The sequence below is a fragment of the Rhopalosiphum padi genome, chromosome 1, assembly GCF_020882245.1.
Source record: "Rhopalosiphum padi isolate XX-2018 chromosome 1, ASM2088224v1, whole genome shotgun sequence".
Taxonomy (NCBI): Eukaryota; Metazoa; Arthropoda; class Insecta; order Hemiptera; family Aphididae; genus Rhopalosiphum; species Rhopalosiphum padi.
The window spans coordinates 13763114-13790736 of record NC_083597.1 but is presented as its reverse complement, the minus strand read 5'-3'; the positions used below and the strand labels follow the sequence as shown (position 1 = coordinate 13790736).

At 25.9% G+C, this 27623-nt stretch overlaps 2 protein-coding genes across 3 annotated transcripts; one reads left to right on the top strand and one right to left on the bottom strand.

Annotated features, from left to right (window-relative positions):
• The first annotated feature begins 313 nt into the window (after positions 1-313).
• LOC132917427 (uncharacterized) lies at positions 314-11787 on the top strand. 2 transcript variants are annotated; one of them, XM_060978164.1, is made up of 9 exons: positions 314-532; positions 1246-1341; positions 2756-2782; positions 3380-3409; positions 3518-3606; positions 6865-6988; positions 7244-7461; positions 10040-10294; positions 11561-11787. In XM_060978164.1, the coding sequence occupies exons 1-9, from the start codon at positions 448-450 to the stop codon at positions 11636-11638; spliced, it is 1002 nt and encodes a 333-aa protein (XP_060834147.1). In that variant the 5' UTR covers positions 314-447; the 3' UTR covers positions 11639-11787. The 2 variants fall into 2 exon arrangements, with proteins under 2 accessions (XP_060834147.1, XP_060834148.1); XM_060978165.1 differs by lacking the exon at positions 1246-1341.
• A 2964-nt stretch (positions 11788-14751) lies between these two features.
• LOC132917426 (trichohyalin-like) lies at positions 14752-21018 on the bottom strand. Its single transcript, XM_060978163.1, has 3 exons — positions 20828-21018; positions 20694-20773; positions 14752-15834 (listed from the first exon to the last, which is right to left on the bottom strand). Exons 1-3 carry the CDS (start codon positions 20914-20916, stop codon positions 14888-14890), a joined length of 1116 nt encoding a protein of 371 aa, XP_060834146.1. The 5' UTR covers positions 20917-21018; the 3' UTR covers positions 14752-14887.
• Between the last annotated feature and the right edge of the window lie 6605 nt (positions 21019-27623).

Genomic DNA, 27623 nt, shown 5'->3' with positions numbered 1-27623 from the left:
AAATAACAATTTTACACAGGTGTAATATTCTGAGTAATTTTAGTTATAAACTAGCTATAATGTAAAACTGTGAAATTACTATGACTGATATTATAGGCTATCGAGTTACAATTGTGTGCATTTATTTAACAAAGGAAATAGTTAGTTTTGCTATACATATAGAAGAACCGAAAACAACTATAGTTTTAATTAATACCGTTGTTATTATCTGTGCTCATACAAATGTTATACACCTATTTTATAAAGTTTTTGTTTTAAAATTTTGAATTGTTTACTTTTAAATTATCTATACGTCGATATTCATTGTAGAATTTAGGAACATAGATAGTGTGCCAAGTGCTTTGACGATTAATAAGTGTAATGTTTACATTTTAATTGCCAACGAACCACCTGTGATTATAAACATATTAATACTACATAAATATTAACACTCTGATAAAATAAATAATGAAAGTCAATCAACACTTTAATGTTAGTATTTTATTAATAATTATTACAGTTCTAACGACTGCTTATTCTATTAAACAAAATGGTAAGTATTTATAATATCTAATAATATACAAATTTTTTTTTGCAACTTGAGAAAATGTATTTGAATTATTTCTTCTAGAGAGTAGAGCTTAAATTTAGGGGAACGCAGATCGGCAGACCCTCATCTTGTTAAATAATATTTCCCCGTATCCCTTATCTAATTATATATCCTAATTATTATAAGACATTTAAATACTCAGGTACACACATTATTTTTACACTTTTACGTCTCGTTTTCATTTTCCAATTCTTTTTCATCCCAATAAATGTGGGTTGCATCCAATCAATTTGAAATATAAGTTTTTTAATTCTTTATAAAGTTTCTTAGGGAAATGTTCAATACATTGTATTATTGTTATATTAAATTATTTATACACAACAACTATTATTTGAAAACAATTTTCCTATTGGCTACTTTGATTCTTAATCATTTAATGCATATGCATAAACTGTCTGCGTATAAATAGTATAATTTTATGAGACTAAAGTAAAATTGATTTTTTCTTAAATGTATGTCTGAGAAAAGGAACATAGCTTATTTAAGCTTATATTTTATTAATAATTATTTATTTTGTCATAATTATTATAATACAACAATTAATATGTATTTTGTTGGGGTACATTAATATATTCTCACAGAGAAGTTCAAACTAATTATCAATTAGTTGCAGGGAAATACTAATGAGTAATGATAAATAATATTTATAATTTAAGGCGGAATGAATATATTCAAACAATTCAGTGATAATAAAAATGTCATCATGGGTACACTTAAAATGAATGGAAAAATGTTTAGGAATTGGAAAACAAGTAATTTGAATATATTTTTTTGAACATAATTTTTTATTTAACAATCTGTTACAGATTTACAATTTAAACTAGGGGTGACGGTAATACCGGTATATCGATTTGAGGTCAATATATCGGTATACCATCTTTATTTTAAAAACGATATACCAAAAATATCGAATATACCGATAATACCATAACTACCGAAATTAGTTTTGATCCATTTTTAAATTGTACAAAATGTCAAGTGGGAAATATATAACATATTATATTTTAATATTTTATAATACAGATACGGATCCGTATTGTTTTTTAAAACCCTTTAAAGTGGTGGAAAGTCTATCAAAATGAATTTCCAACTTTGGCCATATTTGATAAAAAATATTTATGCATGCAAGGTACTATACTCCGCGGTCCACGAGAGATCAGTATTTTCACGCGTATGTAAAATGGCCGGCAGCGGCGGCGCGGAATCGGAAGAGTTTTGGTCGAAATGCGGTACTGATCTCTCGTGGGCCGGAGTATAGTGTTCTTAGCGAACGCGTGTTTAGTTGGGCGGGCAATATAATTATTAATTACTGATCATAAATCATCTCTATCAACAGAACACGTTGAAGAACTATATATTTTTATCTATGAACTCTAAATTTGTTTCAAAAAAATAAAATAAAATATTAATTTGTTTTTTTTTTATAAATTTAAAAATACGTAAATTAAATTATATTAATGTTGTAATATAACATCCTGTTTGATAATAAATTAAATAATAGTTATAATTTATTTATTATTATATTAATATTATTCATAATAATATAGGTATCTAAGGTATATATTTCGATTTGTTAGGTTAGGTTTTGTATTATATTATTTAAAATACAAAATAACCAATATCACCAAAAAAAAAATTGAAAATACTAGAATATCGAAATTACCGAAATATCGAATATACCTACCGAAATTACCATACCAAAATACCAGTTTAACGATATTTTCGTTATACCGATTTATATCGGTATATAATATCATACCGAAATATCGAAGTAAAAAAATAATACCGTCACCTCTCATTTAAACAATAAGCTAATTGATATTTGATATCATAATAAACAACACAAAAATAACGGTTTGAAAAGACTTCCCATTGGAGATACTTCGTCGGGATATAATTTTAATAGTAAAAATTATTGATTTAAATAAGTAAAATTTAAAGAAAAATAATAATTAATTTATATTAATTATTAGTAATGTCGGGTTGCATTTAATGAATCAATAAAGTGAGCTATTATATAATGATTGTCATTGGTCCCTTAAATATGATCCAGTATTTATATTTATATATTATATATATATATATATATATTTCAAACTTATGATAACAATTTTTATACGTAAAAAATAGATTATTGAGTACCTATTAATTATTTTTCTTTCTTAGGTTCAATTGCAAGAAACTTTAACAAAGGTAAAAACACATTATAGTCCTTATATATATAAAAGAAGAACAGGTATTTATTATGTTCCAATTTTGTAACGACACTATTTAATGTTTTTCCAATCTTTTTTTTCATAGTTGTTCCAAATAATCTCCTGAGTGTCAACGTGTCACCTGATTTTTTTGTCTGGTGGGGGGGGGGGAGTGTTTGTATTTAAAGATTACGGGTTTTTAGCGTATCATTTAATTAATTAAATGATTTTTTTTCACAAAGTTGTGCTAAAAATCTAGTATTGGTACTTTGGTCTAAGGGGGGGGGGAAATATGCATGTATGCAACTCTCAGAGCTAAATAGTATATACATATTACAATATTTTAGGACTTAGGTAGTTATCTTTTCCTATAATTTATTGTTTTTTCTAAATTTTTAATTTCAAAAAAGTTTACATTTTTTTCGATTTTGACGGATTACGGCGTTAATTAATTCTCTATAGGTACATGACATGTTAAAGATGTATTAATTTGGGTGATACCTGTTTCCAAAAAAATAGTACATGCTTTTATAATAATTAATAATATTATAAAATATAATTACTATTTACTTTTTCAATTAACATTTGTTTTCAGTAATTGGATTTGTCCCTATTATTAAAGAAAGTACGTTTATACTTTTATTATATTTTTTTAATTTACTATACAATTTATACTTGGAATAAATAACTTAATGATTATAATTTGTAAGCTAATACATATTATAAATTCTAGATGATATTCATAAACTATTGGAATTAGTATTAAATGAGGCTGATTTAATTAAAATTGAAGCATTAAAAAAACTGTGCAAGCTGTCTTATGTGAGTTATTAACAATTTTCTTTTCTTAAGTAAATATATGACTATATACGTATATAAGATTAAAATAATTAATTTAAATATTTTGAAAAAAGCATTGTGTATAGAAACTATTTAAATACTTTCATTTTGAGGAAACTATATTGGAAATAGACTAAATATTCATGTAAATTAATGTATTAATACTTAATTAATTATATATATATTAAATGACTAAAAATAACTATTACTACTGCAGTACTGTTTATCTTTTATTGCTTTCATACAAATCGATGTGTCCTCTTATGTGAAACCACTTTTTTTTTAGTCGGCAATTTGAGCGTGATGAAAAATGTACGACAAATGTAAAAACGATGTGACGCCTCGACTCGTATGAGAATTTTGCAAAAAAATGCGACTAGAGTTTATTTTTACATTTAAGATAATATTATAACATAATTTGAATAAACCCACATTTTGAAGATAAAAAAAAAATTCATTGGGTCATCACAGTGAGTACGATAGCTAGTACTATAATTCGTTGATTATTTACTAATTTGAAACACGCAAATATTAAAAATAATAGTTGGCAATTGACATTGTACTTGTTATACGATTATAAATTAATATGAAACAAATACAAAACTATGTATAGAAATATAGAAGAAAGCAAATAATTATGTAAATATTATATATACATATTAAATTAGATTCTAATGGAGCAAGGAATATATAAATTAAATTGTATATTAATGTATATTGATTTAACAATTTTTTTTTTCTGATGACACATTTTGAGGCAGTAAAAATACTTTGATCTTCTACTTCAGTAACTTTTCTGGTAGGAAAGTGAGTCTAGTTGGTACTCTGTGGAATCTAAAGTATTTTCCTTGATAATCAGGATAAACAAGCAATAAATTAAGGAAAAACAGGAATTTATACGCAAAACCAATATTATTATTAAAATAAATATTTTGTAACCATGGTTACAAAACTCTTACGTGTATTATTAATTAATAATTAATTTTAAGATATTACCTGCCTATGTATTTATACCATTGACTTATTCACACTGTTTTACGGATAAGGTGGTTTCATTATTTGAATGTAAAATTCAAGATGTATGACTGATTTTTTTTTTTATTATATGTTAGTGTTAATTTTTTTTATTATTATTACTATGGTTATATTATTATGTCTGATACTATTTTCCCCTTTACTTTTAAAATATTTATTGATACAATATAGCTATAGGTAATTAATTATAATTATTAATTATTAAATTGTTGTAGAACACACTATTTGAAAATGTATTTTTTTGTATAAAATACGTTTAATAATGTACCTTCGTCAAAAATTACCCATTATGAGCGGATAGGCATAATCTATCCATTCTATCCGGTCCAGGAAAGTAAAATCTAGAGCCCCACATAATCATATCTATTATACAGATATTTTCAATCCACGGTGTCCCGGTGGGCCTATCTGCCACTGTTACCCATGAATAATATTTGTAGTTCAAATTATTGTTATTCGTTTCAATACCTAATTTCAACAAATTTTAATAAAAATGTTTTTATAAAAACTGTTTTTTTTAAATATATTTTTAAGATTTTTCGGTTGCAGCATGAACTACTTATGATAAAACTTATATATTACATTTTCAAGAATTTTATCCTAGCAAAAAACTTTTTTTCGACATTTATACAAAAAGAAAGAATTACAATTTCTATAAATAGCTCGAAAAGAGACAGAATAATATAAAATTTGGGGAACATTTTAAGTATTTGTGATTATTCGTTTTTGAATTACTGCGAAAAAAAAACGATTTTGTCAAATACTGGTTTTGCTTAAAATTTTCTGTAGTTCCTTAATTTTTTTTGTTAATAAAATATACTTCTCCGTTACATGGATATTTATTTATGTTTCTTATTTATCTATGGATTGTTGAATAGAAGATAGAATATAGGAAAAACAAATTAAATACTCTTCATCTACAGAAACATGTCGTAGATAGATTACTTTTTTCTTCAATGCGTTTTCTTAGCCACTGCAGACATGGGATTGAATTAAAATTTATAAAAAAAAAACTGAATTGGACGTAATATACGAGCATATATTATTAAATTATATTACTTTAAGTTTAACGATTGTTCGTCATTCTTGTTCATGACATTCATATTTTATAAATTAATTTTCATCGTTTTTAACCAATTGATGGAGTCAATATATATTATAAATAGTTATACCTAAATCATAAACATGAATGATAGATGATAGACAGTAAAATATGTATGGTAAAAAATTATAATATGTTTTTTGATGAAACTTTTTCAATCGGCGTCATATAGGTTTTTTCATTAGCTATCGCCTATAGTTCGTATGAAAAATATGCAAGATTGAATTAGTTTATAATATTTGGAAATAAATAATAATAATTTATAATTGAAGACGATAATTAATAATTATTGTTAAATATTTGTTAAAAATATTATAATTTAACTAGCAAAAGTTGAAATTTTACATTTTTTCTATAATAGCGTGTAAATGTGTAATGATAAGTGTCTATTATATGTTAAATAGATCATAGATTATCGTCCTGTTATCTGACTCTCAATATATTTGTCGTATGCTATGTGGGACTTATAATAATATTAAAATATAATATATAAATATATAATATCTATTATATATACCATTTCGGAAAATAATAAGGCATTAAAATTTACTAATGTTAATTATATTTATTATTTTTGTTTGTAATAACGAAATATTTGTTTATATTATTTGGTAGGTATTTATGTAACATTTTAAAATGTACCTATATGTAACTGTATTATTTTAAATATAACTTAATTTGAATTATCTAGCCAAGTGATCTATGAATAAAACTTTACTAAATGAGTTAAGTACATCAAGATCTTATCATCTCTATTTGTATCATTGTAATCAATGCATACAACAGTTTTATTTAATTACTCTAAGTATAGGTGGATGATTTATTTATTTATATTAAAATTAAATTAATTTTTCACTTATTAGGGTAGATACTTTTATGTATAAATGTAATGTTAGTTTGTCACTAATGTTCGATTTATTTCTAGATTTATAAATCTTAAATATCTTGGCTAATATTAGTAATAGTAACACATTATAGTACAATAATCTATTTGAACATTCTCTCAGCTTATTTTTATAATAACTATTAACTATCTAATATTTTAAAATTATATACCATAGTTAAAAATAATGTAAAAGCTATGATTTTTTTTATCTGTTTAGAGAAATCTAAGTGAGAAAAGTAAAAAAGACTTAATTAATGCAAAACTACAAGCCACTATAGAATTGATAAAATATTATAGTGTTATCTATAATTGGCCAAAAGTTAACATTACATTTCACCAAGGTAAGTTCACAAACTAAAATTTTGAAATTAAACTGCTGATTGCAGTAAAATGCTTGATTTTTTCGTTTAATCTAAATCAATATTTTATTTTAAGTTTTCTAGGGCTTAACTATTTATTATAGTATTTATACGAATAGTTGAGGGGGTTTTTTATGCTCATAGGAAACTTTATTTAAAAAAAAAAAACGGTTTTTAATTTTTAATTAGTATTAGTTTTAAATGTTGGAATACTTAAAATATTTTAATCACTTTTAGGACTATTCTATGCATACTGCTGTCAAAAAATATATAATGATAATCCGGGTGAATGTTTTAAAAGGAAAACACAGTTGCTCGAATCTTTCATATTTCGTCATAAAATTGAAATCAATCGTGGAATGAGACGTTGGTTAAACAAAACTTCTAAAGAAGCTGAGAAATATCTTAAAGATGATAAAACGTTACAATTTATCAAAACAAAAATAGCTTGTAAAGTAAATAATAAACTACCTATACTTATTTAAAATTATAAATGTCAATCATTGAGTTATATACTATCGTAGGTACTAAATGTATTATAAGTACTATTGTCTTAACTTATTTCATGAATTGTAATAATTACAATGTAATGTTAAATTAAAATTAAGTCCATTTATTATTACCCCAGTTCAGTGGAGTGAGGGGGGGGGGGCTGTATCAACTTAACATAAAATGAAAACTGTTATTGTTAATTGTTGGTTATGTTTTTTATAGAATTTTGGGCTCCATTTTAAAATCCTGGCTATAATAAGTTATTATTGAAACAACTTTATTATTATTAATAACAATTTAAGTATTATAATATGTAACTATCTATAAATATTAAATTGAGTCTCTTATTTAAAATATCTAGGTATTTTCATTGACGAAAACCTAAAATAGAATGTTCATAAATAATATTTAAATAATAATAGATAGGTACTTAAATTTTTTTATATACAATTATAAAATGAAAATCGCGTGCATTTTGTAGGTTTTTGTTGAATTGCCGTAACTTGGTCAATTTACTCAATTTTCGAAATTGGTTAAACTACCAAAATGCATTAAAAAAATAGGCAAAAAATAATGAATAGTTAAAATAGGTGGTTGTTATTAAAAAAAAAAAAGATGTACTACGCATGTGCGTGTGTTATTAAGTTAAAAAAATTCCTGGGCCATAAAAATGTGTATTTTATGTCATAAGGACCAACTAAAAAACAGAATTCAAATTACAGGTTTCCATGCAAAGATATCTTAATTACAGCGTTTATCACACAGTATAATACACCCACTTCCATAATCTTGAAGTAACTAGATTCTATACTTACATTGATTTTTAAAGTGCCTACTATACGTATACTATCTCATACTTATAAGTATAAAGAATTAATTATTCTAAACTTTAAATTTAAACCTCAGATTTCAAATTTTAAAAATTAATGTTTATTAATGTATAACGTGAAAAAAAACATTACTGTTTTAAATAATGATTAAACCACTCATCTTAAATTTAAGCCTAATGTTACTACTTATATTTTATCTAAAACTAGAATAGTTTATGGATAATACTGCAGCTCCAATTACAAGTTTATTCAATTTTTCACTTGTCACAATAGTCATAGACCCTAGTGTTAATGTAAAAACTTTAAAAATATTTGTATGAATAAGAATTATATATATTATAATTATACAGTTTATAAATAACGAATATTATCGGTCTTTCATTTAAATGGTGTGGCTAGGGAAAGGGGAATAAAAAAATGAACAATTTAAAAATATATCAAAAAAACTATATACATATATAATATATACAGTATTATTTGTAAGTATTGTATTTGAATATTCCTGTGTTGTATAATATTGTATTATTATTTAAAACAAAATTAGTTACATTAACTTATTTATAATAATATTTCAATAACATTTCAACGAATATGCTGAATAGACGGCCATTACCTATGACGAATAAGATAAACTATAATAGTATACTAATTACATAGGCGGAGATTTAATTGAATTTTAGGGTGGGGGCTATATTTGGCAATATTGTAACAAAATAGGTACCTATTCAATAAAATGCCCCCCAAGCACCCCCCGATCTCCTTCTATGATACTAAAGCGTAAAACGTAAATTATAATAAAATATCCTTAAACAATAATAACGATAAAAATTATCAAAATCTAAACGTTATTTAGTGTCTCCTATTTAATAAGGTTTTCCTCATAATAACTTAGTATAGTTACCCTTATGTAGTTAAGAATATATTATTCTTAGTTTGGGATCTTTTTTCTCATCTTATATAGCCCTTGGATTTTGAAGAAATTCATTATTTATACATTTTTATTTAAATATTATTTGTCCTAATATTTTATGGAACAATAAAACATTATTATTATTACAACCGTTTCACCCAATGTTCTGATACCTTCTAGAACTATTATCGGAATTAATGCGTAGTTCTATGGAATCCAGATATGGAGCTCTGTCAAATTTTTCAACTTAAGAACATTTCAGGCCATCCAATCAATTTGCTTTCGACAAATTGTCTTAACCATTTGGATCTTCAAAAATAATAATCTTCACAATGACTTGAAAATTCCTACGCTTAAGTACTCGATTGACCAAATTATTTTTTCATTTCGTTTTAAGTTTTAAGTTAACTTACCATCAATATTTACTTATCAATTGACTATCCTCCCACATAATCACTGATAACCTCCAAAGACTATTTACTAATTTAATTTGTTGGGTGGAACTATCTGGAACTACCGAATGCTTTCCAAATTTGATTATTCCTATAACTTAAAATATAGGTATAATAAAAAATTACTTCTGTACTTGATATATATATATAGACTGTAACTATTAATTTAATCATTTTTAATTTAAAAAAATTATTATAAATTATAATACTAAAATTCACTATAATAAAATAGTTTAAATTGACGATTTTAAATATATTATATTCTATACTAAAAAATTGAATTTAATTAAATGTGACATCTTTTAATCTTTTATATTAATAAAATTATTATTATTATTTTTTTTTTTAGATAAAATTAATGCAAGAAAATAAAAACAAATTGGCAAAAGCAGCAATGAAATTTTATATGGGTGGTACTAACAAGGATAAGACTTACAATTGTGTTACAGATTTAAAAGTATTCGAAAAAGACATAAAAGAAATTGGTTCATATCCTGGAGAATATCATTATTTATTAGCAAAAGCATATGAAAGTCAAGGTGATGATGAATCAGCTTTAAAACATCTTCGTATAGCACGTAAAGCAGAAGTTGTAGACACAAAGGTAATATAAATATAAAAATAAAACTTATTTTAAATGTGATAGTTTGAACTATAAAATAGGTATAGTATTTTTATAAAAATGTTAAATTACAAATATCAATGTTCCATGAATAGTTTTTATAGATTTTATGAGAAAACACTGCGTTTACGTCTTAATGTTCTATGGTACTTAGTTAAAATACTTACATCTTTAAATTTAAGGTTTATTACTGCTATACATTTTTTTCTAGTTGGTACTTTGGGGAGGTTAAAAGAGAAATTTTGAATATTTCTTTAAAAACTTAGAACAAAAAAAAAATAAATAAAAATTTTAAACAACCATGAATTTTTACGCAAAACAGTTTTCAATAAATTAGATTCTGCCAATTAATATTTATAGATATGAGCATTTTCTAGTCTTTTATAATTTTTAAAATAATTGTATTAATTTTATCGTTTTATGCACATGTCAGTATTTACTTATTTATTTTACGTTGATATAACATTTTATAACTAGTACTTATAATAATTATTATTAATATTAATTACGGTACAAGGTTTAGGTATAATATGCAATTTGATTTTAGAAAAAAATTCAACGTTTAAGTAATTTATTTTTATATTATATTAAATATATTTAAAAAATATATGCTTAGAAATAGGTAATGGCTGACTGACTCGCTTAGAATCGTTTTTTTTTGTAAATTATTGAATTCAAATTTAACAGTTTAACATGCATTCATTAACCTATTAATTGATGAAGTATATAATACTCGACACCTTCAACACAGCAGAACGACTTTCCTGGTTTTTTTTGATAATAAGCATTCAAGTTTCGATAAGTTGAATTTAAATTGTATGGGGTGTCCTATATGCTTTTTCACTCTATTTTTTTAAACGTTTAATGCTTATAAATAAAATATATTCGTGTAACATCATAAACATTAATCAACATTCTTACATCAGCATTCATATCAGTGAATTAGTACTTTCGACATTTTATGAAAATAAAAATACATATGCTGCATTTTAAAATTTTTGAGTTATGGGTAATTTTATTAATATAAGCATTATAAAAACGGTATAAATGATTAAAGTTTTTATAATGGATCATACATTTTCTGTTAATGATCATTTTTACAAGAATTACTCTAATACCTATTGTATTTGTTTATGTTTTCTGTGATTTATTTTCTTTACTGTCTTATTGTAATTTATACAATACTATAATACATTAATTATTATTTATTACTAATATAAGTTTATAATTTTTTATCTGATTTTTTAGACTCGTAATATCAATAAAAAAGTACAAGACTATTATGAAAAAATATACACACGTGTAAATGAATTTCAAAATCTTTAAACAATCATTATAATAACTATAATTTTTATAATAAAAAACAACAGATTTAATTTTAATACTTTTATATTTTGTTTTTAATATTACAAAAAAAAATTATTTAATTTATTTTATATTATGTAAATAAACGTTCTTTATTTAAAAATTAAAAATTATTTATCTCATTTTTATTCCAAAAATATACCAATTGAATAATTCTATAAAAAATGTATATTATTTATATTTAGTAATTATTGTGTGTAATTATTATACTACAATTTTTACTGTTGTTTAATAAATGTAGAACATTTTATTTCAAATAGTGACTGGAGAAAGGTTAATGTATGAACATTGTGATGAATTTATCAACACCGATCATCGAAACATCGATAAGATAGCAAATCGGGTGATAATTGTCGCTCTTTAAAATTTGTATATTCGTGACCACGGATCAATGTGTTTATATAATGCTAAATTAATAGTTAAATAAAATAAATGAAGTTGATCGCTGGATGGATTCTTCAAGTCAACACTTTAAGTTCCAACAGTCCCCTTTTACCCCATAAATCACTTATAATCACTGTAAATTTGTAAAGATATATATTTACAAATTGTATAAATACAAACAAATATTAATAAAATAAAATAAATTATACTCAAAATTTAATTTAAAATGTAATCAAAAAAAATTGTGTATGTTTTATGGTGTGTGAAAATGAGTAGCTAAGATAAATACAAATCAAAAATAGGTAAAACATTTATAATTAATTTTATTTTTATTTTTATTTTTTATTCTAATTTAATGTTAAACATACAAAAAATAAACTATACTCAATTTTCAGTTAATCTAATCAACACAAACATTATAAATACACTTACGCAATTAATAAACATTATCGAAATTTTTCAACACAGAACTAGTGCGAAGTCAAAGAAAATATAAAAATAAGAAAAAAGATAAACAATGTAAAAAATAATATGAAATTTAAAATATTTTAATGAAAATCACGAATATATAGACAACATTGATGAATAATAAAAAAAATAATAAAAACGATGAACAAGTGAGTACCACCCTGTTATACATTATAGGTTTCGAGTGGGTCACTATGTAAAATAAGTTTGTTAATTTGAATTCCAATGATCGTATCAAATTTTATCAACATTTTCGTGAGGATGACATTTTAGAATCACTGCTATTTTATGTTACATGGAAAAAATATTAAAATATTTAAACTTAAATATCTTCCTGCTAAAAAATGCTATGAACATTCAAATACATTCTACCGGTCTTCCGGAATTTCCGGCCCCCCCTGGCGGGCCAGTATGCACTTGTTAGTATCAATTATTACTATTTATTATTATTAGTATTATGAAATATTTTATGTTTTTGGTCGTTGAGCCTATTGATTGGTAATATTATCATCTGAATGATCAAATCCGTTTAATTATTGCGTCGAACCAATATATCGGTAAACAATTTTTTTAATTGTACGTGTAAATAGACTATTCCATAATCAATCGTGTAACATATACAATTATTATTACAGTTATATGTTGATAGCCATAATGTGATGCGCAGCAAAAACCGAAAGGCAACCAAACATAATATGTGCATGCGTGAAATTTAAAACAATTTTAGAATTCAAGATCTATTAACTATTGTCACCTGCGAAAATCCAATTCATTTTTGGTTCGACATCTATGCCAGTGGTTCTCGAAAAAATTACAATATTAGTTATTGTACGTCTATTATGTTTATGTGTGGATGTATGATACCTATTTATTATAGTTATTACTTATACCAGCTGTCCAGCTACTAGCCGAGTGCCCGAGTACCTATCAGGTGTTCAATATAAGTTTGGAAATTCTTAATTACTATAATATGTATATTTTAATACCTACATGGAGCAATAACAGATAACATTGCTGTACATTTATAATGTAAAATATATAATAACCTCATTAATTATATCATAATATTATCAATTTTAGGTCCCAATTTAAAGACCGTTTCCATATTTATTTAATAGATAATCTGTATTTTTATACGATTTGCATATTAAACTAAATTGTAGGGAGTGCGTATAAACCTGGAATTTATAAATCTGGACCGTATAAATGTGGATCATACAAATTTGGACCGTAGGGTTCTGGACGTACATATCTGGGCTGTACAAACCTGGATCATATATTTCTGGACCGTAGAATTGTATGGTCCAGATATGTAGGTACGTCCAGAACCCTACGGTCCAGATTTATAAATTCCAGGTTTATACGTGGATCCAAATTGTATATGCTGGCGGTTCTTCAAATTCTAGTAAACCGGTATTTTAAAATTGAACTTGGTTTATTTAAGCACTTAGAAATTGGTGATAAATAATAAATATTATCAGATAATTTGAAATTAAAATTCTAGTGGTTGGTACTTGGTAGTTGGTGTACAAAATGAACATGATGATGACCATTCATTATATTTTCCCATACTCGTCTTTTATTCACCCTTGAACAGAGATTTATAAACAATACCCTTTTTTTGTAGATTTTCCATATTAAGTGTCGCAACATTAGTCATACAAATTATAATGTCTGAGAAAATAGTTGATCAAGCAATAAGGATATTATTCGTATCAACGGTATGAGAGGAGATATTATGTATAATAGCTAGGAACAAAATAAATTAGGTAGTCTTGCTTTTTTATCCTACAAGTTGTTGTAAAATGTTGTTTTTTAAATTAATTCGCAAAGAAATATAGATATTTTACATTATAATCATAAGATATATACTACAATAAAATTTTTTTTGAATAATGTACTTGTAGTTGATCGTTAATCGTTATATTTTTATATCAAAATATAAAAATAACGTGTATGCCGTAGGTAAAATATAATATTGTAATATAATAATATAATATACTTTATGATTATAATAATTTATGTATGTGATGACTACAATATAAAAAAGTTTTATAACTTATAAGTATACTTTTTATTATTTAAAATAGTAAAATGTTTATACTGTGGGTGATGATGTATACTTTAGATGTGATATATGTGATTTATGATTATATATCACAGACCCCAGTATTATCTATATTTATCTCTTAATTTTAGTTAAATTGGCCAACACGATGAAATTATAACAATGTAATTTTACTAAACGTTCAAACTATAATTCAAATTAATAATTTTAAATATTTTAATGTAAACTTTATTTTGGTTATAGTGGTTATACTATGTGAATTTAAGTTTCACAATCCATATACTAGGTATTTAATATTTTTTTCTTCTCGCTCCACGGTTGAGAGGCTTATTTTCTTTAATATTATGTTCACTCCGTTTCTGTTTTTTCGGTGCACCTGCAGCACACACAGCACCCTCAGCACTTTCGGCAGGTTGTTCATATTGCTGTATCTCTTTCTTGTATGATCTTTGCTTCATTATTCTGTCTTCGTGTTTTTTCTGTCTTTCCAATTCATGTATATTTCTTTCCACTTCACATTGTGCTCTTTCTGCATCGCGCTTTTGTTGTTGTTTTTCTCTTTCCGTGTCTTCTATTTGACGCTCTTTCTCACGTTGTCTTCGCTCCATCTCTCTTTTTTTTTCATTTTGTTTTAGTTCTGTTTCACGTCTTTGCTGTTCTATTTGTCTGTCTTTTTCACGTCTTTTTTGTTCCCTTTCAAGTTCCACTTCACGTTGTACTCTTTCGGCATCGCGTTTTTGTTGCTCCCTTTCTCTTTCTATCTCACGTTGCCTTCGCTCCATTTCCCTTTTGTCTTCTTGTAATTTTCGCTCCTTTTCTCTGTCTAAATCGCGTTTTATTCTTTCTGCTTCACGTTTTTGTCGCTCCATCTCTCTTTCCTCTTCACGCTTTTGTCGCTCTCTTTCTCTTTCTTTATCGCGCAATTGTCGTTCTCTTTCCCGTTTTTGTCGCTCCATCTCTCTTTCCTTTTCACGTTTTTGTCGCTCCATCTCTCTTTCTTTTTCACGCAATTGTCGCTCCCTTTCACGTTTTTGTCGCTCTATTTCTCTTTTCTCCTCCCGGATTTGTAGCTCTTTTTCACGTTGTATTCGTTCCCTTTCCCTTTCTTCATCGCGCTGTTTTCTCTCTTTCTCTCTCTGTATATCATATATTTCCTTTTTTTGCTTTAGTATTAATTTTTCATCAGCCGTTAATGGTCTATAGCTTTTTAGTCCTCCAATACGAATTCCATTTATATCTGAAATAACAAACAGCCATAAAATATACTTATAACTGGATATATAGCATACGTAATTCATGTTTAAGTCTTAATAAACTAAATGTATTACAAAAGCTATAAGTATAATATTATATCATCCACGTTATCTTGCATATATAAATATAGCATAAGATAATATTGATATTAAAATAATGTATTTATAAATAATCAAAAGTTTTTAATAATTTGATGAATACATATTTTAAATTTAATCAATAATGTTGTTTACATCATTTTATTTGTTAATTTTTATTTTATCAATTACATAGTCAAAATTTAATTGTTGTGTATAGCTACAGAATTATATTTTAAATAGTACCTAATCTACATTTAAATATTAAACTGTATGTAGGTCGGAAGAATTGAATCGGTTTCCTTGAAAAAATGTATTCTATTAAAATATATAATTTATTGTTTACGTATAGGTATAAACAATATTTATTAAAAATAACAATAGCAATATGTATAAATATAAAATTAAAAAAAAAATACAATTGCTTTTTTTTATTGTTTAGTCTTATGATAAGTATAAGTATATTATACAACTTGGGTGATTGTAAACTCCGCCAGAATATCGGCTGCATACGAATTGCGTCCCCGATATAAAAATTGCGATTTGTGACATACTAATTGCGTCCCGGGTTTTCGATACGACTATACGAATAGCGTCCCGGGTTTTCGATACGTCTGTTCTAATTGTGTCTCGATTATCTGATATCAGAATATACCTTTGATAATCTCAATCAATAATCGATACGACTATATGAGTATTTCTGAAAAAAAATCGGTTAGTATGTCTTTCGATTCTGTTTCGTTGACAATTGTGCGCTGTTCTATTTTATTTAAAAATATGAGTTTAATTGTAAGTGACGTTATGATAAGTGAAAAAAATAAAACATTGATTTCTATAAAGGATTCAAACGATAACGATTTTAAATTTTGTTTTCATAAACTATTGAAAAATGATATACAACGTTGGAAGTGTGTCAAAAAAACATGTAAGTCATATGCTAAATTAAACGATAAAAATGAAATGTTGAAACGTCCTACTGATCATAACCATGAAAACGATTATGTAGAAATATTAAACAGACAAAAATTAAGCAATAATTTAAAACGAAAGGCAATAGACGATCTCTATGATAAGCCCTCAAAACTCATTCATAGGGAATTGTCAAATGACGTATCGACATTGACCAGTTATGATTTAACTTTAATTCGCAAAAATATGCATCACGCCCGAGCATCTGTAATTCCCAAGCTGCCAAATAATATATTAGATTTACATAATTCATTGAAAGAAGAAAACATTAAAAGTAACCAAGATGAAAAGTTTCTATTAGTTAACGACCATGAAAATAATATACTAGTTTTTTCAACAATAACTAATTTGAAGTTCTTAGGTCAAGTTGACACAATATTTGTTGATGGAACTTTTAAAAGTTGTCCTAAGTTATTTACACAATTATTCACCATTCACGGTTTATCAAATGGAAATTACATACCATTAGTTTTTTTTTTATTAATTGATAAAAATGTAGAAACTTACAAGAAAGCATTTTTTCATCTAAATTCAGAATGTATAAAAAATAATATTAATTTTTTACCGAAAATGTTATTTGCTGATTTCGAAAAAGCAATTCACTCGGCCGCATTATTTGTTTGGCCATCTGTCGAATTAAAAGGATGCCGATTCCATTTAGGCCAGAGTTGGTGGAGAAAAATTCAAGCTCTAGGTTTGAGTAATGAATATAATCTAAATTCAGAAATAAGCAATTACCTAAAAATATTTTTTGGTCTCCCTTTTTTGAAACCTGAAGATGTAGAAAACTGTTTTACCGATGATATAGTATCAATTTTACCACAGAATAAAAAAGTAGAAACATTTACAGATTATATTTTAAACACATATTTAACCCCCGATTGTGACTTTCCTCCTTCTTTATGGGCAATGTATTCGGGATCGATTACAAGGACAACAAATAGCTGTGAAGCTTTCCATTCAAAATTAAACGGTATGTTTTATTCTGCTCATCCAAATATCTATAAATTTATTGATGTACTTAAAAACGTACAAAAAGACACTTACATAAAAATTCGTAGCAGTAGTCAAAGGAAGAAAATAAGACGTGAAATATGTGAAAAACAAGAATTTTTAAGAAATCAAATGATGAAATACGACTTTAACGAAATTACACGTTTTGATTATGTTAAAACTGTATCGTTCAAATTTTTACCGAGCCACAAATAATATTACAATAACATGTGAAAACTATAACCTTATAACCTAACTTATATTTTTTGGAATTTTTTTTTAATTATTATTTTTATATTTAACGACGAAAACAATATTTTTGATGTACATAATAATTACGAAACGATAAAAAACAATATTTTTAACCTACCTTTAGCAATATAATATTTTATGTTGCTATTGACAGTCCTAAGTCTGTATTAAATGGGAAGGAAAATAATGTATTTATATTGGACGCAATTAGTATAGTTGTTAAATATTATCGGGACGCAATTAGTGTAGTTGTTAAATATTATCGGGACGCAATTCGTATGAAAAAGGGATCTTGGGACGCAATTCGTTTGCTGCGAGAATATCGGTCAAGATAAAAAGGTAATAAAAGGTCTAACGTAAACTCCGCCAGTTTTTTTTGTTTACCTAGTCAGTGCTCACATTGCCATGTGCCTTCTCACATTAAATACGTTAACTTCTATTGCGATGGTATATGTCGAAATTGACAAAAATATCATATCAAGGTGAGATCGATTCATTTATTAATAATTTTATCTTCATATTATCTGAAATCAGTATTTCCAATGATGATATCGGCAGTAGGTAAGGTACCTATAGGTACGTAAAGTATACTTTGACGAACATATAATCATTCGTAGTCTGCGTGTCTCCGTGTATATTTTATATTGAACGAAATATGTCCGAACAAAATATGTCACAACAAAGTAATAATATAAAATTAATAACTGGTCAACGAGGCAATTTATTGGTTTTATTTAACAACTACATGTATAACAAAAATATAAAATACGCGTCTGGTGAAATAAAATGGAGGTGCAATAACAAAAATTGTAGGTAATGCGTTTATAAAAACTGTTGGAGCTGAGCAACATAATATTACTTTGACAAATTTTTCAAATGATACTCACATTACTTCATGCCTTCCAATTTCAAACCAAATACTAGAAAGACAAGAAATAAGTAGTTATGTAAAAAGAAAAGCGGTGGACGACATTCGTGATAAACCGGGTAAATACATTTCAAAATTAAATAGTAATAAAATAGGTACATGTGTTGTATGTTATCTACATAAACAAAAAAAAGATAAATGATCAATGAAAGATTGCATAATATTAAATATTGATATATTTTTTCTTATAGCTAAAATATTTAATATGGGATTAGAATGTTGTAGCAGTACTATAAGAAACTCATCAAATTTAACTTCGAATGACTTGTCGCTGGTAAAAAGAAATATGTATAATGCACGTAGAAAATTAATACCACCAGTTCCAACTTCGCGATCTGAAGTTATCTCTTCACTTATTCAGATGGCACCAAAAACGATCAGAGATGGAAGTTTTTTAATTTTATCTGATTTCGATAGTGAGCTTATTATATAAAGTTGTATTACAAATTTAAAACATTTATGTATCTCAGAAACAATTTATGTGGATGGTACGTTTGATTATTGTGTTAAATTGTTCTATCAGTTATTTACTTTTCATGGATATTTTAATGGACATTATATTCCATTTGTCTTCTGTCTTTTAAAAGATAAAAAACAAGAGACTTATATTAATTGTTTTAAATCAATCTGTGAAAAATGTTTAGAGCTAAATTTAGTTTTAAGTCCAACGGAAATAGTTGTTGATTTTGAATTAGCAATTCATAATGTATGCAAAAAAATATGGCCTAATGTTAGTTCAGTAGGATGTCGATTCAAAACTTTGGACTGAGTGTTGAATATAAAAGCGAATCAGAAATAAGTAAGTGGCTTCATCTATGTTTCGGATTATTGTTTTTATCTCCCGAAAAAGTTTCTGATGTATTTGTATTTACTTTAGAAGCAATCATGCCATCCGACCCCAGAGTAATTAAGTTCTCAGATTACCTTGTTGACAATTACATAAATAATGACGCAGCGTTCCCTCCTCATTTGTGGGCTGATCAGACTATCAGAGTGCAAATTTAAATCTTACTAAAAATGCCTGTGAATCCTTTCACAGTCATCTAAGAAATTCATTTTATAAAAGTCACCCGAATGTTCACATTTTTAGTAAAGTTCTTATCGAATTTTAAACCCAAACTTATATTAAACTAAATGGCATAACTCAAGTAAATAAACTAAAAAATTCAAAAAAAAAAAAATTTTAATGAAAAATATGATTTTATATTATTACTTATTAGGTATAACGATTTTTTTTACTATGATTTAAATATTTAATGTGAACGATAATACGATATGATATTATGTTATGTTATTTTTTTTTTTAATAATATATCATATTAATTTTATATTACTACTTAATTTTATTTACTGGCGGAGTTTACATGCGCCCAACTTATACAAGTACATACTTTATACCCCAGTTAATTCGTTCCCTGTTATATAATAACGTAATAGGTAATAGCTAGGTATTATGTATTAATTAATAAGTGTTACATTAGTAATTATATATTATAAGTGATGGTTAAAACTTAAAATCAAATCTTCGGTGCAGGCGTAAAAAAATAATTTACATTTTAAACAAGTTATAGATTAAAGTAATTGAGTTTATCACTAAATAAAGTTAAAAAAATATATATTTACTTAAAACTTTGCGACCTCCAAAATTTAATTCAAATTCTGAGTTTAAATATGATTTTCCATCAATAGAAAAAAATGATAATCTGAAATTAAATTTTATGAAATAATATGCAATTTAAAACGAATTACCAACTTACGGGAATGAAGATACAAATACCACGGAAATAGTCACCAAAAAAAGAGACGTGTAAAGTGGGCTTATTATATAGTGCTTCATGTTCACCATTATAAAAAGTTACAACTATATTGTTTAGTAAATGTTAGAACATTTTGTCTCACTATGTAATATGTACTGATGGTTAACTACTAATTTGATAAAATTATAGGTATATCACATGTTATATACCTACTGTGATATAAATGTAGATCAATTATTCTAAATAAAAAATCACAATGATACTGTGTACATTTTATTTGACTGCATACTAATGTTATTGTTTGCTCGTTTAGAAGACAACAACTGCTTTTAAATAATTATAGGAAAATATGGCATATGCTTTATAAATGAAACGTATATATTATTATTATATTGTTCTAAGTAAAATTAGTAAAATTTGAATAAGTTCAGCGAATTAAAATATTGAAAAACACACTATATGCATCGTATTCATTGAGCGTTTGGTTAATAATTTGAAATCAAACACAAAGAGCTCAAGAGCAATTATAACCATCAGTCGTTGCAATAATAAATCAATTATATAATTTGGAATATTATATATCTAGTGCTATAATAGTATACTATTCAAATACTTCACCAAACCATTTTTTACCGTTTTAATTTTCATCATTAAATTTAAAACTGGCATCTAATAACATCTTATGGCACACGTTTAATGTTAAGTTGAGGTGCTAAAAAAATTTGTCCTATAACTTCTTAAGAAGGTATTATTTACATACAGGCGTACGTACGTGAAATACGTTTTATTGAATCAATCACTAATAGATAATAAGGCAGTTAGTAAATATTATTATAAAATTATTAACAGTTATAAGAATAATTTATTCAATAAATTTATTATAAAAATATATATTTTTAATGTGATAAAAAATCCAAAATTCAATTAATTTACAATAGTTTACACGTATCTGTGAAATAATTTATCCGTCCTGTGAGTACTGATTTGAAATTTGGAGGTATACTTAGTACACTCCTATGAGAATTTGTGATCTAATTTAGTTATAAATATTTAAACTGCAGTTGACCTATTTATCATAGCTAGGTATATTTATTTTATAATTTTTAATAATTGATGTATACTACTTATGTCCGAAATTATTATCAGTAGGTGAGTTACAAAGCTCCGGCAATAACGATATACTAAACTAATGGCAACACATGATTATACTTAGACGTGTCTAACATTACGCACTCTTTTTTTTACTGTCGCTGTACCAAGTGAACTCTATGAACTCATTAATAACATTTTTATTATTTGTATATATTATCAATATTATTTACATATTTACCTCCTCTATTTTATGGATTGGTATTATAATTTATAATCATGTATATAATAATATGTGAGGGCAATTGGTACATTAGTTTGAGGGCAACTGGTGCTGGTCAACATCTAGCAAATCGCTAGTTCGTCAGTAGTATTGCATTCAGTGGCGGCACCAGATATTTTTTAATGGGTGGGCGATACCGGGAGAAATTTTTTTCTGGTAGGGCATTATTATGTATCGGTGCATCCGAGTTGGGTCCCGAATACTAGGGGCTAATCGCAGGTAGTGTACTAGTTAGGTCCCAGATTTTTATAGGTACTATACTAGTTGGGTCCCAAATTATTATAGGTATTCCACTAGTTCCTGAATATTTTTTGGTAAGTACTACACTATACTAACATTTTCATTCCCATTTTAACAGACTGTCTATGAGCTATTTAGACCACAGGTATGGTTAAAAATGTTTTTTACAGTTTTTTTTTAAAATATTAAAAATGCTAAAAACCAAGTATATAAATACATATTATTTAATTTAAATAAATCCATATAATAGGTTTATGAAGAATTGTATAATTTATATAATAGTATTTGATAGTTAGTAAAAATATTGTACAATAATATTAATAGAATTTTATTAAATTTAAAAGTAAATGAAAAGTACTTATACATATATAATATGACTATTATGGGATATTCGTAATAAAAAAAGACGTAAGTGGTTTTCTCTCATGGATTTTTCGAGCATTCGTGTAATAATATCAGTATTATCGGTAATATCTGATAATTTTTGACATATCTTATAATAAACTATCTGGAACAGCGATAAATGCCGGTTAAACCTCGACGAGTTATCTATCGATATAGCTACATGTTGGTAGTAAGTGTTCTGCATTCTAACCACTAGCACTATGGAAGATTCTAACGTTATGTTCAGTGAAAAGGGCAAAAAAAATATATATTATAGAAGGATATAAATTTTCATTTCACAAACTTCTGAAAAATGATATTGAACGATGGAGATGTATTCATAGATCATGTAAGTCATTTTTTAAATACAACGAAAATCAATTTATTGATCAAAATTTGACACATAATCATAATTGTGATTCCGAAAAAATATTAAATAGGCAGATATTAAATAATAATTTAAAGAGAAAAGCTCAAAATGATATATGTGAGAAACCTTCTAAATTATTACATGCTGAATTAAAAAACAATGATATAGATACATTAACACGTTACGATTGTACACTTATTAAAAAAAATATTCATCACGCGAGAAAAAATATTCTACCAAATATTCCACAAAGTTATGACGAGGTTCACAAAGTATTGAACGATTTAAATATAAAAACTAACAAACAAGAAAATTTTTTATTAATTAATGATAATCAATATAACATAGTTATTTTTTGTACAGTCGAAAATTTAAATTTTTTATGTAACAACAACACGTTTTACGTAGATGGCACATTCAAAAGTTGCCCAAAAATATTTATGCAAATATTCACAATACATACAATACATAATAATCATTATATTCCACTTATTTTTTGTCTACTCCCAAATAAACAAAAAGAAATTTATACTCAAACTTTTCGGATGTTATGTAATGAATGCGAAAAACTTAATTTAAAATTTTTACCTCAAACAATATATGTAGACTTTGAAGAAGCTATTCATAATTCTATTTTATCAGTATGGCCGGAAATAAATATTAAAGGGTGTAGATTCCATTTAGGGCAGAGCTGGTGGCGGAAAATTCAAAATTTGGGATTAACAAATGAGTATAAAAGTAATTCTGAATTAAGTAAATATCTCAAATATTTTTTTGGCTTACCATTTCTACACCCAGAAGAAGTGGAAAATTGTTTTATTGAAGATATAATGAGTCTTCAACCAAACGACAATAAAATTCGAGAATTCACTGATTATGTTTTTGACAATTATATTAATGAAGAATCTAGATTTCCACCAAAAATTTGGTCAGAATTTAATGCCTCGACAATGCGAACCACAAATTCCTGCGAATCATTCCATTCTCATTTTAATTCTATGTTTTACACAGCACACCCAAATATTTATCAGTTCCTAGAAATTTTAAAAAACGTACAAATTGATACTTATATAAAAATGAGAAGTGTAGAAGTAATGAAAAAAAGAAACTGCATTTTGCTAAAAGAAAAATTTATAGCTGACAATATGAATAAAAAAACTGCAGGAATAATCAATCGATTTGATTTTGTAAAATTAATATCGTATAAATTTTTACCAACAAACATGTGATTTTTCCAAAAATATTTTTTTTTTGTATTTATAATATTATTGTATAATAATTTTAACATTTTTAATATTTTTTAACTTACACCTATATGGCTATATTTATATTATATAATATGTATTTTTATACTAATTAGTTTTTAACCTTTTCAATATATAAGTGATTTATTTTTTTATAAAATTCTAATTACTTATATTTTAATAGAAAAGAAACAAAACTAAAAAAAAAACTGTAAAAAACATTTTTAACCATACCTGTGGTCTAAATAGATCATAGACAGTCCTAAGTCTGTTAAAATGGGAAGGAAAATGTTAGTATAGTACTATAGTGTAGTACTTACCAAAAAATATTCAAGAACTAGTATTGTAGCTAAAATAATTCAGGACCCAACTAGTGTAGCAACTATAAAAATCCGGGACCGAACTAGTATAGTACCTACAAAAATCCGGGACCCAACTAGTGTAGTACCTAAAATAATTCGGGACCCAACTAGTGTAGTAATTATAAATTTGGGACCCAACTCGGATGCAGCCAGCGCCACCCCTGATGTTCTGATTGCATTATTATCAGTACTACCTACACTTCATCAATACTATAATATGTATGCTTACATAAAATGGAATAGTGTTATAATAAATTAATAAAAATAATTAAAAAGTTTTGGCTAATACATCTGATCAATTTACATAATTCAAATTTCAAAGGAAAACTAATAGTACATTTTCTGAAAAAAATAAAAAATACTAAGCCCGGCTATCATCAGTTTTTTTTCTTTCATATGGCGTTACATATCAGTTACACTTACAGAACAAATATTGTAATTAACTAGGTATGTATACGGTGTACCAGGTTACCATTGTTTATACGAATATTGTTAAATCAATATATACTATAATAATGTACATACACTTGAATTAATATACACCAGTATAATACCTATATTGACGTAATTCACCCAATTTTGCGTACGATAAACAATAAATGTTTAGATTGGCATTCTTTGTGATTTGACGAGACACATACAGTCTAAAAGCTTACTTGAAAATCTGGTAGTTCACAGAACCACCGATTCGCCAACTATAACCACCAACATGACTCACGTAATAATGGTAGACAACGATCCTAATCAAAAGGCGCGGATTGAATGGTATCTAAGAAACGACCAACGACCGGATAGAGTTTTTCTGCCTTACCTGCCTGACAGAGAACTATTTAATCATAAGGCATATAATAACCGGGCGTCACCGTTTTCGGCCAAAATGTACCCTTCCCTTTTCGGCCAACACTTACAGTTCCCTTTTCGGCCAGCACAATTTTCTTTATGAGTTATGATTATATCCAAAAGTGTGATTTTTTTTTTTTAATTATTACCTATCTAATACTTTATGAAAACATGATAAAATAAAATAATATAAAATAACAAAATGTTATAATATAATACATTATTCGAATAAAAATTAATAAAGTATTAATTATAATTCTTTATTAATTGATATAACTATTAACTATATTATATAGGTATTAACCTAAAATCAACGAAATTAAGCTCATATTGAATATTATAAAAATAATAAAATATGTCGTTACAAATTTGTCAAACAAATATCATATAATTATAAAAAATAAAACTTCTGAATGCATATTTTATTATTATTATATTTCTATTCGACTAATGTATTATATTATAACATTTTATTGTATTGCCAATTATTTTATTTTATTATTATAATTATTTTTATATAGGTATTATAATACTTTATTAATTTTTATTCGAATAATGTATTATATTATAACATTTTATTGTAACATTTTGTTATTTTATATTATTATTTTTTTTTTTTCATAAAGTATTAGGTAGGCAATAATTTTTTTTAAAAAAATCAGTTTTAGATAATTCATAAGTTGTTAAAACTGTGCTGGCCGAAAAGTAAACGGTAAGTTTTGGCCGAAAAGGGAACTGTAAGTGTTGACCGAAAAGTGACACTGGCCGAAAAGGGAAGGGTACATTTTGGCCGAATAGGGGGCCGCCCTAATAACCGATACCGAAGAAATGGTCTGCTTTGTTGCAACACTAAAGCTGTTACTGCGATTATGGTAAAAGCCGTTCAAGCAGTTCAGGGACAATCATATACTTGGCGAACGACGCGAGAGCGGAAATGTGAAAGTGACAGGATAAGCTTGTGTGTGAATTCTGCCTATATTGTAATATTGTGTGTAAGATTTGAAATGAATTATAAAACGTTTTTAAACATATTATTTCAGCTTATTATTTTGTTATACCACCTAATGTATAATGTATACAAGGGCGTTTTTAACGTTTAAAGGTAGTTGCTTTTCATTAAATAGTAAATACCTAGGTATGTATAAAGACGTGTTCGGGAGTGTTATATTTCTATATTTCTATTATATAGTATATATTATGCAAGTACTGCAATAGCTGAAATCTTATTCCCGCTTTATTTATCAATAGGTACCTATTTAAAATTTATTTTAATGTTTCATGACTTAGTTAAAATTCAAAAGTTTTATCACATCATTATACATTATTCAGACGGTAAACCTATCGTGGTTTACTGATTTTAGATGAGTTATGAGTGTTATGAATATTATTGAATTATTCGTAAAAAAAAATGTATACAAAAACCAACAATAATTAAAATATAGAAACTAAATAAATGTTTATTAATCGGTTTATCATTATTTTGGTAAAAAATAAAAACGCCAACGAGTTTACAGTAGTCTACGAAGATGGCTGGATGGTCAGAAGAAAAGAACGACGGGATTTATTAGGTATTAGAATTTAATTTAAATATTAAAAATAGTGGTATAAACATAAATATGAAAACTTTGTGATGACAATACACCATGATTGATGTTTCTATAATGTCTTATTGTTTATTGTTTTACTTGTTCCAAAAAATATTTTTTGCGGTAAACACTTTTTCTACAAACCATTTACTATTATATTAGTATATATCTGTGACATTTACTTTAATGGTCATTTACTCATTTTATTCGAGTCTTTTTTAAAACAAAAGATCGTTGAAACAAATATTTTATAGAGCTATATAGATATATTGTCTCGCATATTATTATACGAGCTTCTTTGATAAAATGTAAGATAATATACTTTTAAATTACTTTCTGATAAGAGACAGTTGTTATCATAGAGTAATACTCTATGGTTATTATCTATTTTATTATTA